The sequence below is a fragment of the Triticum aestivum genome, chromosome 6A (genome assembly GCF_018294505.1).
Source record: "Triticum aestivum cultivar Chinese Spring chromosome 6A, IWGSC CS RefSeq v2.1, whole genome shotgun sequence".
In the NCBI taxonomy this organism is placed as follows: Eukaryota; Viridiplantae; Streptophyta; class Magnoliopsida; order Poales; family Poaceae; genus Triticum; species Triticum aestivum.
Genome location: NC_057809.1, coordinates 619,155,748 through 619,173,731, shown reverse-complemented (window position 1 = coordinate 619,173,731; position 17,984 = coordinate 619,155,748). Strand labels below are relative to the sequence as shown.

Below are 17,984 nucleotides of genomic sequence, written 5' to 3'. Positions count from 1 at the left end.
TGTTGTGTTGTGTCCTTATGTATTTTAAAATTTTCTTAGATTATTAAAAAAAATCTTATTTAGCTCGAAACTAGCTCATGATCGACTTGAGATCGTTACAAGCTGAGCACGAGCCACTTTCTACAGCTCGACTTTGAGTTTTGCTTGGTTTGAGCTCGCTCGAATTCTTGTATAAGTTGAGCTGAGCCTAGTCCAGCCCGCTCGAACTCGACTCGTTTGCAGCCCTACCCGGAACCCCTTCTGGTGACATGACGAATACCCGGTGCATTCCGAAACCTTTCCAGAGACCAAATACTATCGTCCTATATATCGATCTTTACCTTCGGAGCATTCTGGAGGTCCTCGTCATGTTCGTGATCTCATCCGGGACTCCGAACAACATTCGGTCACAAAATCATATAACTCATATTATACTATATCGTCAACGAACATTAAGCGTGCGGACCCTATGAGTTCGAGAATGATGTAGACATGACCGAGATACCTCTCCGGTCAATAACCAATAGTGGGACCTGGATGTCCATATTGGTTCCTATATATTCTACTGAAGGAAATATGCCCTAGAGGCAATAATAACGTTATTATTTATTTCCTTATTTCATGACAAATGTTTATTATTCATGCTAGAATTGTATTAACCGGAAACATAATACTTGTGCGAATACATAGAAAAACAAAGTGTCACTAGTATGCCTCTACTTGACTAGCTCATTGATCAAAGATGGTTATGTTTCCTAACCATAGACATGAGTTGTCATTAGGAGAATGATGTGATTGACTTGACCCATTCCGTTAGCTTAGCACTTGATCGTTTAGTATTCTGCTATTGCTTTCTTCATGACTTATACATGTTCCTATGACTATGAGATTATGCAACTCCCGTTTACCGGAGGAACACTTTGTGTGCTACCAAACGTCACAACGTAACTGGGTGATTATAAAGGTGCTCTACACGTGTCTCCAAAGGTACTTGTTGGGTTGGCGTATTTTGAGATTAGGATTTGTCACTCCGATCATCGGAGAGGTATCTCTGGGCCCACTCGGTAATGCACATCACTATAAGCCTTGCAAGAATTGCAACTAATGAGTTAGTTGCGGGATGATGTATTACAGAACGAGTAAAGAGACTTGCCGGTAACGAGATTGAACTAGGTATTGAGATACCGACGATCGAATCTCGGGCAAGTAACATATCGATGACAAAGGGAACAACGTATCTTGTTATGCGGTTTGACCGATAAAGATCTTCGTAGAATATGTAGGAGCCAATATGAGCATCCAAGTTCCGCTATTGGTTATTGACCGGAGACGTGTCTCGGTCATGTCTACATAGTCCTCGAACCCGTAGGGTCCGCACGCTTAAAGTTAGATGACGATCAGTATTATGAGTTTTGTGTTTTGATGTACCAAAGGTAGTTCGGAGTCCCGGATATGATCACGGACATAACGAGGAGTCTCGAAATGGTCGATACATAAAGATTGATATATTGGAAGCCTATATTTGGATATCGGAAGTGTTCCGAGTGAAATCGGGATTTTACCGGAGTACCGGGGGTTACCGGAACCCCCCGGGGGAACTAATGGGCCTATTGGGCCTTAGTGGAGAAGAGGAGGGGCGGCTAGGGCTGGCCACGCGCTCCCTCCCCCTCAAGTCCGAATTGGACAAGGAGGGAGGGGGGCGCCCCCTTTCCTTCCCCCTCTCTCCTTCCCTTCCTTTCCCCCTCCTACTCCAACTAGGAAAAGAGGGAGTCCTACTCCCGATGGGGGTAGGACTCCTCCCTGGCGTGCCCTCCTCCTGGCCGGCCGCCTCCTCCCCTTGCTCCTTTATATACGGGGGCAGGGTGTAACGCCCTCGATGCGGCTATATCTCCCATGTGTCGAGGCACGACTTAGAGGCATAACCGCATTGAAAGCAGTGTCGCAAGTCAGGAAATCATCACACATCCCATGCACATAAATAATATAAAGGGGAGGTACATAGTTGGCTTACACTCGCCACGTCACATCAAAGTACATAAATAACATCCATCATACAAATCACTCATGGCCCGACTACGGCGCCAAAATAGAAAAGGCGCCAACATGCGACAAGGCCCTGAATCTACCCCGACTGGGCACCACTACTGATCATCAAGAAAAGACACATAGTAACGCTGAGAGTCCTCGTCGTACTCCCACTTGAGCTCAAGCGCGCCATCTGGAGCTGTATCATCTGTCCCTGCATCTGGTGTAATAGTAATCTGTGAGCCACATGGACTCAGCAATCTCGCACCCTCGCGATCAAGACTATTTAAGCTTAATAGGTAGGAAAGGGGTAATGTATAAGTGGAGCTGCAGCAAGTGACTAGCATATATGGTGGCTAACTTATTCGCAAAAGAGAGCGAGAAGAGGAGGCAAAGCACGAGCGAGAAACTAGGGAGCAACCTGCGCAAACATAACTCCAACACCGTGTCCACTTCCCGGACTCCACCGAGAAAGGCCATCACGGTAACACACTCAGTTGATTCATTTTAATTAATTAAGGTTCAAGTTATCTACAACCAGACATTAACAAATTCCCATCTGCCCATAACCGCGGGCACGACTTTCGAAAGATCAATCCCTGCAGGGGGGTCCCAACTTAGCCCATCACAAGCTCTCACGGTCAACGAAGGAATAGACCTCCACCCAAGACACACCGATCAGACTCGGTATCTCGGTACAACAAGACGATTCGACAGGTTAAAACAAGTCCAGCAACACCGCCCGAATGTGCCGACAAATCCCGATAGGAGCTGCATATATCTCTTTCTCAGGGCACACTCAGATGAACACTACGTACAACTAAAACCAACCCTCAAGTTGCCCCGAGGTGGCACTGCAAGTGGCTCTGTTTGGACCAACACTCAGAGGAGCACTGGCCCGGGGGGGGGGGGTTAAAATAAGATGACCCTCGGGCTCCGGAAACCCAAGGGAAAAAGAGGATAGGTGGCAAATGGTAAAACCAATGTTGGGCATTGCTGGAAAAGCTTTAATCAAGGCAAACTATCAAGGGGTTCCCATTATAGCCCAACCGCGAGGGACGCAACAATCCGGGAACATAACACCGATATGACGGAAACTAGGACGGCAAGAGTGGAACAAAACACTAGGCGAGAGGCCGAGCCTTCCACCCTTTACCAAGTATATAGATGCATTAAGATAACATGGCAATATAATGATATCCCAACAAGTAAATAAAGGTTCCAACAAGGAACGGCTCCAATCGTCACCTGCAACTAACAACGCTATAAGAAGGGCTGAGCAAAGCGGTAACATAGCCAATCAACGGTTTGCTAGGACAATGGTGGGTTAGAGGCTCAATCATGGCAATTGGGAGGCTGACAAGCAAGTGGTAGGCATCGTAGCATTGGCATAGCAAAAGAGCGAGCAAACTAGCATAGCAAAGATAGTAGTGATTTCGAGGGTATGATCATCTTGCCTGCATAGTTGTCAGAGTTGACTGGATCCTCAAAAGCAAACTCAACGGGCTCCTCATTAGCGAACTCATCTCCTGGCTCTACCCAACAACACAAACAAGCAACAAGGATACAATCAACCACGTGCAAACTCAAGCAATAAGATGCAAATGATGGTATGCTATGCGGGATGCGATGCGGGATGCAAAATGCAAGACGTGAAAGGAAATGCATGAACCTGGCCTCAACTTGGAAAACCAAGTGTGCCACTGGATAGAGGGTATGAAATCACCTGAAAACGATATAAAGATCATAGGAATCGGAGCTACGGTTTGGAAGTGGCAAGCGTTTTACGAAACGAACCGGTCTGCGATTTACAGCAAGTAGGCACCTACATGCAATGAAATGAACATGCTACAGCCACCAAACATGACAACAAAAGACATGGCAGGGATGTACACAAGATGCTTATCAAAACACTAGCACTGAGCCATAGCCACATTCATCCATTATGAGGTTCAAACAAGCATGGCAAAAACGAATAAGCAAAACAGATTTCAGACTTAGAGAAATTAACACTAGTCTGAAATTTCAGACCACGATGCTCTCTTCGGAGCAGCAAAACAACATGAAATACAACATGAACATGACAAGTAAGAACATGGCATGGATCTACTCAATAAGTTTAACAAAACACCCAAAGTGACCTGGGGCCAAAATGGTTCACAAAATACTCTCACGAGCACACGAACATAGATGAAACACAATCAGTTTTCAGACTTAGTGAAAACTGAGACATGCTGAAATTATAACTCGCGAAGGCATGTAAACGAGCTCGATGCACTCACCATGGTGCAAGTCATAGCAAGGCAAGAATATATCCATAAAGAAGGCACAAAATGCTAGCTATAAATGGCAAGAACAATGGCATAGCATGCACGGATCACTAACAATAGCATCGGCAAAATCGCAAACAAGTTGACGATCTGCCCAGATTTACCACGAAGCAAAAGTAGAGCTCGATTGCCTCAAGCTAGAGCACTCCACATATGCTAACAAAGACATGGATGGATAGAGCATAACATGAATATCAAAACTCCCTTACTGATCATCCTCAAAAGAGGCACGGATCACTAGGAAACAAGCTGAACATATGGCATCATGAACTAAAATATCCCAGACTTAGTGAAATTCACTAAGTCCCTGAAAACAGAATTCTCAGGTGCCCCTCTTTGCAAGCTTGCACAAGTCACCACACACATCCTAAAAATGCATGGGTGGCACCTCTGGAAAGAAGACAAAATACTTAACAATTCATCCCAAAGAGTCACAGGCATATCATGCACACAATAATCATGGCAAAAATGACAAAAGTCTATGATGAACTAACGGATCTACAATTTAACTCACGATGCCTCCTTATAACAGCATTTTGGATATCAAGATGACCTAGAATGAAAATGATGCAATGGAATGAAATGATGTACTCGTCGATACGAAGATTTTGATATATTATATGCCCAAAACGGAGTTACGGATGCGGAGATATCATCGGTCAAAGATTGCTCGAAAAATTAGGGTTTGAGGGAAAGTCAACCTCCGAATTTCAGATCTGGATCTGGATCTCAGGTACTGTTCATCGACGCGGAATCCGAGGACGGGCGGACTTGGAGCTCTCAGGTGAGGTGGTGCTCCGGCGAGGCGGAGAGGGGACCGGGCGGCGGCACGCGGCACCGGCCGGTGAGGAGAAGGCGGCGGGGCGCCGGAGTGGGCGTCGGGGTCCGGCAGTTGGTGGCCGGCGAGCCTCACCTCGGGCGGAGCCGGTGGCGTCCGCCGGCGACGAGGGAGGTGGGCGGCGTCGGGCGCCGGAGGCGGGGACGAAGGCGGCGCGGGGAGGCTCCGGGCGGCGGGGCGAAGTGGGCCGGGAGGGCCCCTCGCGGGCTCGGTGGGCCGCGGTTGACAGCGGCGAACTGGGGACCGAGCGGCGCCACGTGGCGGCTCACGGTTGGCCGCGGCGATGCGTCCGGTCGGACTCGGACGTGTCCGGCCGGCGTGCTGGATCTTTTTTTTAGGGTTTTGGACGGGGAAGAGAGATCCGAAAATGGGGGAAGCTATATATAGGCATAAGTAGAGCTAGGAGAGTCCAAATGAGGTGCGGTTTTCGGCCACGCGATCGTGATCGAACGCTCTAGGACATGGAGCAGAGTTTGGTGGATTTTGGGCCAAATTGGAGGGGTGTTGGGCTGCAACACACACGAGGCCTTTTCGGTCCCTCGGTTAACCGTTGGAGTATCAAATGAAGTCCAAATGGTACGAAATTTGACAGGCGGTCTACCGGTAGTAAACCAAGGCCGCATGACAAGTCTCGGTCCAATCCGGAAATGTTTAATCCCCACACACGAAAGAAAGCTAGAAATGGCCACCGGAGGAGAACGAAGCGCCGGAATGCAAAACGGACAACGGGGAAAATGCTCGAATGCATGAGATGAACATGTATGCAAATGCAATGCACGAGACGACATGATATGAGATGCACGAAAACGAAAACAACACACAGAGACAAAGACCCGAACCCGAGAAATAAATATAACTTAACGCCGGAAACGACAAGAGTTGGAGTACAAATTGGGAAGGTTATATCTGGGGCGTTACACAGGGGGCACCTCTAGACACACAAGTTGATCTGTTGATCTCTCCCAGCCATGTGCGGTGCCCCCCTCCACCATATTCCACCTCGGTCATATCATAGTAGTGCTTAGGCGAAGCCCTACGTCGGTAGCAACATCATCACCGTCACCACGCCGTCGTGCTGACAGAACTCTCCCGTGAAGCTCTGCTGGATCGGAGTTCGCGGGACGTCATCGATCTGAACGTGTGCTGAACTCGGAGGTGCCGTACGTTCGGTGCTTGGATCGATCGGATTGTGAAGACGTACGACTACATCAACCGCGTTGTGCTAACGCTTCCGCTTTCGGTCTACGAGGGTACGTGGACACACTCACCCCTCTCGTTGCTATGCATCACCATGATCCTATGTGTGCATAGGAAAATCTTTAAAATTACTATGTTCCCCAATAGTGGCATCCGAGCCAGGTTTTATGCATAGATGTTATATGCATGAGTAGAACACAAGTGAGTTGTGGGCGATACAAGTCATACTGTTTACCAGCATGTCATACTTTGGTTCGGCGGTATTGTTGGATGAAGCGGCCCGGACCGACATTACACGTACGCTTACGCGAGACTGGTTCTACCGATGTGCTTTACACACAGGTGGCTGGCGGGCGTTAGTTTCTCCAACTTTAGTTGAGCCGAGTGTGGCTACGCCCGGTCCTTGAGAAGGTTAAAACAGCATTAACTTGATGAACTATCGTTGTGGTTTTGATGCGTAGGTAAGAACGGTTCTTGCTAAGCCCGTAGCAGCCACGTAAAACTTACAACAACAAAGTAGAGGACGTCTAACTTGTTTTTGCAGGGCATGTTGTGATGTGATATGGTAAGGCATGATGCTAAATTTTATTGTATGAGATGATCATGTTTTGTAACCGAGTTATCGGCAACTGGCAGGAGCCATATGGTTGTTGCTTTGTTGTATGCAATGCAATCGCCCTGTAATGCTTTACTTTATCACTAAGCGGTAGCGATAGTCGTAGAAGCATAAGTTGGCGAGATGACAACGGTGCTACGATGGAGATCAAGGTGTCGCGCCGGTGACGATGGTGATCATGACGGTGCTTCGGAGATGGAGATCACAAGAACAAGATGATGATGGCCATATCATATCACTTATATTGATTGCATGTGATTTTTATCTTTTATGCATCTTATTTTGCTTAGATCGACGGTAGCATTATAAGATGATCTCTCACTAAATTTCAAGGTATAAGTATTCTCCCTGAGTATGCAACGTTGCGAAAGCTCTTCGTGCTGAGACACCACGTGATGATCGGATGTGATAGGCTCTACGTTCAAATACAACGGGTGCAAAACAGTTGCACACGTGGAATACTCAGGTTAAACTTGACAATCCTAGCATATGCAGATATGGCCTCGGAACACTGAGACCGAAAGGTCGGGCGTGAATCATATAGTAGATATGATCAACATAGTGATGTTCACCATTGAAACTACTCCATCTCACGTGATGATCGGACATGGTTTAGTTGATTTGGATCACGTGATCACTTAGATGATTAGTGGGATGTCTATCTCAGTGGGAGTTCTTAAGTAATATGATTAATTGAACTTAAATTTATCATGAACTTAGTACCTGATAGTATTTTGCTTGTCTATGTTGATTGTAGATAGATGGCCCGTGCTGTTGTTCCGTTGAATTTTAATGCGTTCCTTGAGAAAGCAAAGTTGAAAGATGATGGTAGCAATTACACGGACTGGGTCCTTAACTTGAGGATTATCCTCATTGCTGCACAGAAGAATTACAACCTGGAAGCACCGCTAGGTGCCAGACCTGCTGCAGGAGCAACACCAGATGTTATGAATGTCTGGCAGAGCAAAGCTGATGACTACTCGATAGTTCAGTGTGCCATGCTTTACGCCTTAGAACCGGGACTTCAACGACGTTTTGAACGTCATGGAGCATATGAGATGTTCCAGGAGTTGAAGTTAATATTTCAAGCAAATGCCCGGATTGAGAGATTGAAGTCTCCAATAAGTTCTACAGCTGCAAGAAGGAGGAGAATAGTTCTGTCAGTGAGCATATACTCAGAATGTCTGGGTATAGCAATCACTTGATTCAACTGGGAGTTAATCTTCCGGATGATAGCGTCATTGACAGAATTCTTCAATCACTGCCACCAAGCTACAAGAGATTCGTGATGAACTATAATATGCAAGGGATGGATAAGACAATTCCCGAGCTCTTCGCAATGCTAAAGGCTGCGGAGGTAGAAATCAAGAAGGAGCATCAAGTGTTGATGGTCAACAAGTCCACCAGTTTTAAGAAAAAGGGCAAAGGGAAGAAGAAGGGGAAATTCAAGAAGAACGGCAAGCAAGGTGCTGCTCAAGTGAAGAAGCCCAAGTTTGGACCTAAGCCTGATATTGAGTGCTTCTACTTCAAAAAGGACTGGTCACTGGAAGCGGAACTACCCCAAATAATTGGCTGATAAGAAGAATGGCAAAGTGAACAAAAGTATATTTGATATACATGTTATTGGTGTGTACTTTACTAGTGTTTATAGCAACCCCTCGGTACTTGATACTGGTTCAGTTGCTAAAGAGTAGTAACTCAAAACGGGAGTTGCATAATGAACAGAAACTAGTTAAGGATGAAGTGACGATGTGTATTGGAAGTGATTCCAAGATTGATATGATCATCATCGCACACTCCCTATACTTTCGGGATTAGTGTTGAACCTAAATAAGTGTTATTTGGTGTTTGCGTTGAGCATGAATATGATTTGATCATGTTTATTGCAATACGGTTATTCATTTAAGTTAGAGAATAATTGTTGTTCTGTTTACATGAATAAAACTTTATATGGTTACACACCCAATGAAAATGGTTCGTTGGATCTGGATCGTAGTGATACACATATTCATAAATTGAAGCCAAAAGATGCAAAATTAATAATGATAGTGCAACTTATTTGTGGAACTGCTGTTTAGGTCATATTGGTGTAAAGCGCATGAAGAAACTCCATGTTGATGGGCTTTTGGAATCACTTGATTACGAATCACTTGATGCTTCCGAACCATGCCTCTTGGGCAAGATGACTAAAACGCCGTTCTCCGGAACAATGGAGCGAGCAACAGATTTGTTGGAAATCATACATACTGATGTATGTGGTCCGATGAATATTGAGGCTCACGGCAAGTATCTTTATTTTCTGACCTTCACAGATGATTTGAGCAGATATGGGTATATCTACTTGATGAATATAAAGTCTGAAACATTTGAAAAGTTCATATAATTTCAGAGTGAAGTGGAAAATCATCGTAACAAGAAAATAAAGTTTCTACGTTTTGATCGTGGAGGAGAATATTTGAGTTACGAATTTGGTCTTCATTTGAAACAATGCGGAATAGTTTCACAACTCACGCCACCTGGAACACCACAACGTAATGGTGTGTCCAGACGTCATAAACCGTACTTTATTAGAAATGGTGCGATCTATAATGTTTCTTACCAATCTACCACTATCGTTTTGGGGTTATGCATTAGAGACAGCTGCATTCACGTTAAAAGGGCACCATCTAGATCCATTGATGACACCTTATGAACTGTGGTTTGGCAAGAAACCTTCGTTTCTTAAAGTTTGGGGTTGCGATGCTTATGTGATGAAGTTTCAACATGATAAGCTTGAACCCAAATCGAAGAAATGCGTCTTCATAGGATACCCAAAGGAGACTATTGGGTATATCTTCTATCACAGATCCGAAGGCAAATTCGTTGCTAAGAATGGATCCTTTCTAGAGAAGGAGTTTCTTTCGAAAAAAGTGAGTGGGAGAAAAGTAGAACTTGATGAGGTAACTGTACATGCTCCCTTATTGGAAAGTAGTTCATCACAAAAACCGGTTCCTGTGACACCAACACCAATTAGTGAGGAAGCTAATGATAATGATCATGAAACTTTAGATCAAGTTAATACCGAACCTCATAGGTCAATCAGAGTAAGATCCGCACCAGAGTGGTACGATTCTTGTTCTGGAGGTCATGTTACTTGACCATGACGAACCTACAAACTTTGAGGAAGCGATGATGAGCCCAGATTCCACAAAATGGCTTGAGGCCATGAAATCTGAGATGGGATCCATGTATGAGAACAAAGTATGGACTTTGATTGACTTGCCCGATGATTGGTGAGCCATTGAGATTAAATGGATCCTCAAGAGGAAGACAGACGCTAATAGTAGTGTTACTATCTACAAAGATAAAATTGTCGCAAAAAGGTTTTCGACAAGTTCAAGGTGTTGACTACGATGAGAGTTTCTCATTCGTATCTATGCTTAAGTTTGTCCGAATCATGTTAGCAATTGCCGCATTTTATGAAATCTGGCAAATGGATAAACAAAACTGCATTCCTTAATGGATTTATTAAAGAAGAGTTGTATATGATGCAACAAGAAGGTTTTGTCAATCCTAAAGGTGCTAACAAAATATGCAAGCTCCAGCGATCCATCTATGGACTAGGGCAAGCATCTCGGAGTTGGAATATATGCTTTGATAAATTGATCAAAGCATGTATTTTTATACAGACTTGAGGTGAAGCCTGTATTTACAAGAAAGTGAGTGGGAGCACTACAACATTTCTGATAAGTATATGTGAATGACATATTTTTGATCGGAAATAATGTAGAATTATTCTACAAAGCATAAAGGAGTGTTTGAAAGGAGTTTTTTCAAAGAAAGACCTCGGTGAAGTTGCTTACATATTGAGCATCAAGATCTATAGAGATAGATCAAGACGCTTGATAAGTTTTTTTCAATGAGTACATACCTTGACAAGATTTTGAAGTAGTTCAAAATAGAACAGTCAAAGAAAGAGTTCTTGCCTGTGTTACAAGGTGTGAAATTGAGTAAGACTCAAAGCCCGACCACGGCAGAAGATAGAAAGAGAATGAAAGTCATTCCCTATGCCTCAGCCATAGGTTCTAGAAAGTATGCCATGCTGTGTACCAGATCTATTGTATACCCTACACTGATTTTAGCAAGGGAGTACAATAGTGATCAAGGAATAGATCACTGAACATCGGTCAAAATTATCCTTAGTGGAATAAGGATATGTTTCTCGATTAAGGAGGTGACAAAAGGTTCGTCATAAAGGGTTACGTCGATGCAAGTTTTGGCACTGATCCAGATGACTCTTAAGTCTCAATCTGGATACATATTGAAAGTGGGAGCTATTAGCTAGAGTAGCTCCGTGCAGAGCATTGTAGACATAGAAATTTGCAAAATACTTACGGATCTGAATGTGATAGACCCGTTGACTAAAATTATCTCACAAGCAAAACATGATCACACCTTAATACTCTTTGGGTGTTAATCACATAGCGATGTGAACTAGATTACTGACTCTAGTAAACCCTTTGGGTGTTGGTCACATATCGATGTGAACTATGGGTGGTAACCACATAAAGATGTGAACTATTGATGTTAAATCACATGGCGATGTGAACTAGATTATTGACTCTAGTGCAAGTGGGAGACTGAAGGAAATATGCCCTAGAGGCAATAATAAAGTTATTATTTATTTCCTTATTTCATGATAAATGTTTATTATTCATGCTATAATTGTATTAACCGGAAACATAATACTTGTGTGAATACATAGACAAATAGAGTGTCACTAGTATGCATCTACTAGACTAGCTCGTTGATCAAAGATGGTTATGTTTCCTAGCCATAGACATGAGTTGTCATTTGATTAACAGGATCACATCATTAGGAGAATGATGTGATTGACTTGACCCATTCCGTTCGCTTAGCACTTGATTGTTTAGTATTCTGCTATTGATTTCTTCATGACTTATACATGTTCCTATGACTATGAGATTATGCAACTCCCGTTTACCAGAGGAACACTTTGTGTGCTACCAGACATCACAAGTAATTGGGTGATTATAAAGGTGCTCTACAGGTGTCTCCAAAGGTACTTGTTGGGTTGCGTATTTCGAGATTAGGATTTGTCACCCCGATCATCGGAGAGGTATCTCTGGGCCCACTCAGTAATGCACATCACTATAAGCCTTGCAAGCATTGCAACTAATGAGTTAGTTGCAGGATGATGTATTACGGAACGAGTAAAGAGACTTGCCGGTAACGAGATTGAACTAGGTAATGAGATACCGACGATCGAATCTCGGGCAAGTAACATACCGATGACAAAGGGAACAACGTATGTTGTTATGCGGTTTGACCGATAAAGATCTTCATAGAATATGTAGGAGCCAATATGAGCATCCAGGTTCCGCTATTGGTTATTGGTCGGAGACGTGTCTCGGTCATGTCTACATAGTTCTTGAACCCGTAGGGTCCGCACGCTTAAAGTTAGATGACGATCGGTATTATGAGTTATGTATTTTGATGTACCAAAGGTAGTTTGGAGTCCCGGATATGATCACGGACATAACGAGGAGTCTCGAAATGGTCAAGACATAAAGATTGATATATTGGAAGTCTATATTTGGATATCGGAAGTGTTCCGGGTGAAATCAGGATTTTACCGGAGTACCGGGGGTTACCGGAACCCCCCCCCCCCTCAGGGGAAGTAATGGGCCTATTGGGCCTTAGTGGAGATGAGGAGGGGCGGCTAGGGCTGGCCGCGCGCCCCCTCCCCCTCTAGTCCGAATTGGACAAGGGGGGAGGGCAGCGCCCCCTTTCCTTCCCCCTCTCTCCTTCCCTTCCTTTCCCCCTCCTACTCCAACTAGGAAAAGAGGGAGTCCTACTCCCGATGGGGGTAGGACTCCTCCCTGGCGCGCCCTCCTCCTGGCCGGCCGCCTCCTCCCCTTGCTCCTTTATATACGGGGGCAGGGGGCACCTCTAGACACACAAGTGGATCTGTTGATCTCTCCCAGCCGTGTGCGGTGCCCCCCTCCACCATATTCCACCTCGGTCATATCGTAGCAGTGCTTAGGCGAAGCCCTGCGTCGGTAGCAACATCATCACCGTCACCACACCGTCGTGCTGACGGAACTCTCCCATGAAGCTCTATTGGATCGCAGTTCGCGGGACGTCATCGAGCTGAACGTGAACTCAGAGGTGTCGTATGTTCGGTGCTTGGATCGGTCGGATCGTGAAGACGTACGACTACATCAACCACGTTGTGCTAACGCTTCCGCTTTCGGTCTACGAGGGTACGTGGGCACACTCTCCCCTCTCGTTGCTATGCATCACCATGATCCTGTGTGGACACACTCTCCCCTCTCGTAGGCCGAGCTAGTGTCGCATGTGTGTGTATCTGCTTAAGGGCCGCTCGGTGGGTGTTTTAAGTAACTGGGTTGGCCTGTTGAGCCTGCGTGAACAGTGTCGAATACCTTTTTTTTTCATTTCTAGTCAATTTTAGAAATTCCTAGAACATTCATTTCAAACCTAGTTGAGTTGATTCAAGTTCCTAAGTTCATCATATCTTCAGCCCTATTTAAATAGCCAATTTGCATTATTATACCGTTTGGGACACCTAGGTGCCCAGGCTCCTTGCCTCATAGCGTGTTCACCGGTGTTGATTCGTGTATTAATGGACAACTCGTTAATGTGATTTTCTATGGCATTAATTAACGGATATGGTAAGCATGCATGCATGCATGACAACCATTTATGATTTAAATTAATGGATAGTCATCAATGCAAATGTTATTGGCCTATTAATTAGATCATAATTTATGGTAGAATATTTTTATTTTCACAAAGGTAGCAATATAATTTTGTTATTATATTCCTTGAGTATTATACCTCAAATACATCTTCGCTAGAGATGTACACACAAAATTCACGTCGGGGTATATATGTTTACGGGGGTATGTACACTTATGGGTATGTACAGTTATGTACATTTACGAGGGTATGTACATTTATAGATATGTACACTTATTTTACGTCAGGAATCATAATTCATGGCAGAATATTTTTATTTTCACAAAGATAGCAGCATAATTTTGTTATCATATTCTTTGAGTATTATACCTCAAATACATCTTCGCTAGAGATGTACATATAAAATTCATGTCGGGGTATATATGTTTACAGGGGTATATACACTTATGGGTATGTACAGTTATGTACATTTACAGGGGTATGTACACTTATGGGTATGTGCACTTATTTTACATCAGGGTATGTACATTTATGAATACGTATACATAAACTTCACATGGGGGTATGTAAATTTATGGGTATATACACATAAATTTCATGTCGAGGTATGCATTTTTTCGTAACTGCATTTTTTAGGTCGACTTGAATATGCACTTACAAAATATATTGGTACTCTCAAATTTGGCATATATCTAAATATATACATGTTTTCGCGGGGACTTGAATATGTCACATGCATGGCTATATTTTTTGCGGGGACGTGGGTATGCACATGGATGATATGGCATGCATCTTCTTTTGGAAATGAATCAATTGATAATAAGCAAATGGCATGTGACGTTTTTGGCAAGAAATCAATTGCTGTGAAGGTCTAGTGAATGCATAGAAAATTTGAAAGTGATCTGATTAATGTGCATGGGAAAGAAAAATCTTACCATTTCTTGATCAAAGGTGCCCACACATTTTACCTATATATATAGGACAAACTTTATCTACCACCGGTGGTAGTTACCACCACTTGAGTTTTGTATGCTGTATGTAGTATCTATCAAATCGGAGAGTATTTACGCATAGTATGTAGTATAGAAGTATGTTTAGGTAGTATATACTACTTTTTAGGTAGTATGTATCGTTTTTTAAGTATGCTTCTTTTTACATACAAATATATAGGTATTTCACAAATATAATAAAAACCTAGGTCAACTTACAATTTTTTAATGCAACTCATTTTGAAGTATCTTATATATAATATATCAACATACTTACAATGATAAATTAGTATATATACTACCACATGATAGTATATGAGACATGTGGGGTAACTACCACTGGGTGGTAGAATGTACTTTCCCTATATATATCCTGTTGGTCCAACTCCAGTATAAAAACGTTTGTAAATCCTTATTTGGCCTCACAAAGTTGTGTGATCAACTGCATGGGTTAAAACACATGCAATTCCTATTCTACGCTCATTGCATGGAACGGTCACTATAACACGTACCCACACACGCGCAGTGGGTCCTATGGAGTGGTTTTTTCTACTGGAATGATTTTTCGCCACTTTTCTTCCCTCTTTCATGTTTCCTTTTCCTTTTTATTTACTGTTTATTTTTATCTCTTCGTACTATTCCTCTTCTTCCTTTATTTTTGTTCAACCTTTGTCACTAATATGTTAACGTTTTTTCAACACACATCTACTTTTTTTAACACATGAACATTTATTAAGCATAGGAGACGAACTTTTATTAAGCATATAAGGCGAACATCTTTTCGTATATATGAACATTATTATTGCGGCAAGAGAACAATTTTCCCCCATCGTTTTATGTTTGAAGTGATTTCTTTTTCTAAAATCTATTGTTTTTTTCAGGATTAAAACATCAAATATTTCCGTTGCAGCAAGGGAACATTTTGTTCATATATATTTTGTCACTAATATTTTACTGAAGCAAAGGAAAATTTTCCGCATTTGTTTACATCTGAACTGGTTTTAATACATTTTTTATTTTTTTTAAAAAATACATTAGATAATTAAATAAAATTAGAAAAAAAATACAAGCTACTTTTTTTGCGGGAAAAAAGTACAAGCTACTGGGCCGGCTCATATAGGTGCACCGCAGGTAGTGCGTCACTTCGTGGGCCCGGCCTTGGAGCTCGAGAAGCTGGCAGCCTGGTCCTGACTGGAACTCAATGTTCCCTCAAAGAAAAAAAAGACTGGAAGCTTCCGATTCCGACAGCAACGGAGAAGCCGACTGCGCCAGGGTTCCTCTCCTCCCTCCTCTTTAAATCTGGAGGCTGAAGAACAAGCCTCAAACCCACAACCCACGTCGAATCGAGTCGAAGCTGACGTACAAATCCACCCGTGAATCCGTGATGGCCCAAATTAATTCCACCACAGATCACGTCGACCTGGAGAGGAACTCCAAGGATCTGTCCATGGCTGCCTCTGCAGGCGACGCACAAGGTAACTCAACCAACGATCTTGACGCCCTGGCGCTGTCCTTGGAGCAGGAAGAAGAAGAAGAAGAAGAAGAAGAGTTGGAGGCGGAGGAGTTTATATCTTGAGTGAATTCCATTTTTTACCTTGTAGTTGTACATTTGTGACACATATTACCCTATTTAGCGGAACTTTTATCGAAATGTCAAAACAGACTTTTAACACGGTTTTACCCCAGTTTTACATTTTCTTTGTTTATGGTCGATAGGATCGGCATGTTGCGTCATTGATTCGTAAAAAAAACTGTAAGGATCGGAGGGCATCATTGGCGATCTTGTCCAAGCTTCTCTTGTCTATCTGTTCCACTCCTTGTGGCCGTCCACATGTTTTTGGATACAGGGCGTCACCTCACACCTTACCTGATGGACACGCATCAAAAAACAAGGGTCCAAAGATTTCAAAAGGGGTATTCTAGACGAATTTTCACTCGAAGGGGTAATTAGTGTCACAAATGTACAAATATGGGGTAAAAAGTGGAATTCACTCTTATATCTTTAATGGAAGGTAGAGCAGCCGCGGCGGCGGCAGCCCTCGACGAGTTAATAGCCCGAAAGAAGAGCAAGGCTGGTGATGCTAAACGCAAAGTTCGGATGGCGGACGGGGACGTCAACTTCATCCTGTCGCTCAAAAGGGTAGAGCTCGGCGGCATGGAGTACCTGGACAGCATGAGCCACCATTACACTCCAAAGCGGATGGAGGAGAAGCGGCGGCTGCACCAAGAGGCAGTGGTCATGTGCCGCGAGATTGACGATGAGATAGAGGCACGCCAGGCCCAGATCATCAAAGATTTGAGCGACAAGGGCTACGCCGAGGCTGACGATCGCGAGGACAACCTGGCTGATGACGAGGAGGTCAACGAGTTAGAAAGGATACACTGGGAGAGCCTCATGGCGGCGAGCGAAAGACGCATGAGCGAGAGACGACGAATGAGAGCCGCTGCCGCCGGAAAGGAGACCACACCATCTTGATCCCTGAGAAACATGATACTAATTCTCATGCCGAATTCAGTCTGTTTGCTTTCTTCGTTTGTTTGTATGGTCCGAATTTCTACAACTAGTCCAACTCTGTTAATTTGCACCCCTGTTTTATTGTTTATTATGTACCATGTACCATCTCTTTTCAGAGATGCCTATCCACATATCTAACTTTGTTCTGTTTTTCTAGAAGCATGTCTGTTTCCGTGGTGTATCTATGGCCGGTTCCCTGTTATTTCTATGCCAAATTCACTTAATGAATTATTAAATCAAGTAATTCAAACTTTGCATTCCCTTCTTTTTAAATCAAAAAAAGGGGACATCATGACACGAACAAAAACATTGAAAGTTCAGGCCAAATAGCACAGTTGCTGTAGTCGTGGCTTGCCTTTCTGAAGCATCGCCCAGGAACTGATGAAACTACAAAGGCGCCGACACGTGACACCATTAGATTTGCTGGAAAAAAATGCCCATAGTCTACACATGCACCATTAGATCTGCAAAACAAAAAACTATAGATGTTTGTGAGCCCTCATGAACTACCCGCGTGGGTTTATATTAATTGGGAAGAGACCCATCTCTCATAGGTTACAACTGTAGAGATATTACAGGAGGTTTACAGGAGGGATAAGAGATAATACCAAGATAAATATCCTACTCCTATAACCACCCTTGGCGCACAAGGCAGCCACACAAGGCGCACAAGCCAGCCATACGTGACAGCCATACATGACAGAGTTTTCATGTTTAACACCTTTCCTTAATCATAACTTAACTAAGTTAAGATTATGCTTGAATTCTTCAA

The 17,984-nt window shown here is 43.5% G+C and overlaps 1 protein-coding gene across 1 annotated transcript; it reads left to right on the top strand.

Annotated features, from left to right (window-relative positions):
- Window positions 1-16,035: 16,035 nt before the first annotated feature.
- On the top strand, window positions 16,036-17,274 carry LOC123131462 (uncharacterized). The gene is made up of 2 exons (XM_044551133.1): window positions 16,036-16,172; window positions 16,710-17,274. Exons 1-2 carry the CDS (start codon window positions 16,082-16,084, stop codon window positions 17,171-17,173), a joined length of 555 nt encoding a protein of 184 aa, XP_044407068.1. The 5' UTR covers window positions 16,036-16,081; the 3' UTR covers window positions 17,174-17,274.
- The last annotated feature ends 710 nt before the right edge of the window (window positions 17,275-17,984 follow it).

Bases quoted from the DNA above. Each gene is read 5' to 3' on its own strand.
- LOC123131462 (XM_044551133.1), top strand. From the start codon at position 16,082: ATGGCCCAAATTAATTCCACCACAGATCACGTCGACCTGGAGAGGAAC. The intron at 16,173-16,709 runs GTAACTCAACCA...CTTTAATGGAAG, and splicing joins CTCTGCAGGCGACGCACAAG to GTAGAGCAGCCGCGGCGGCG.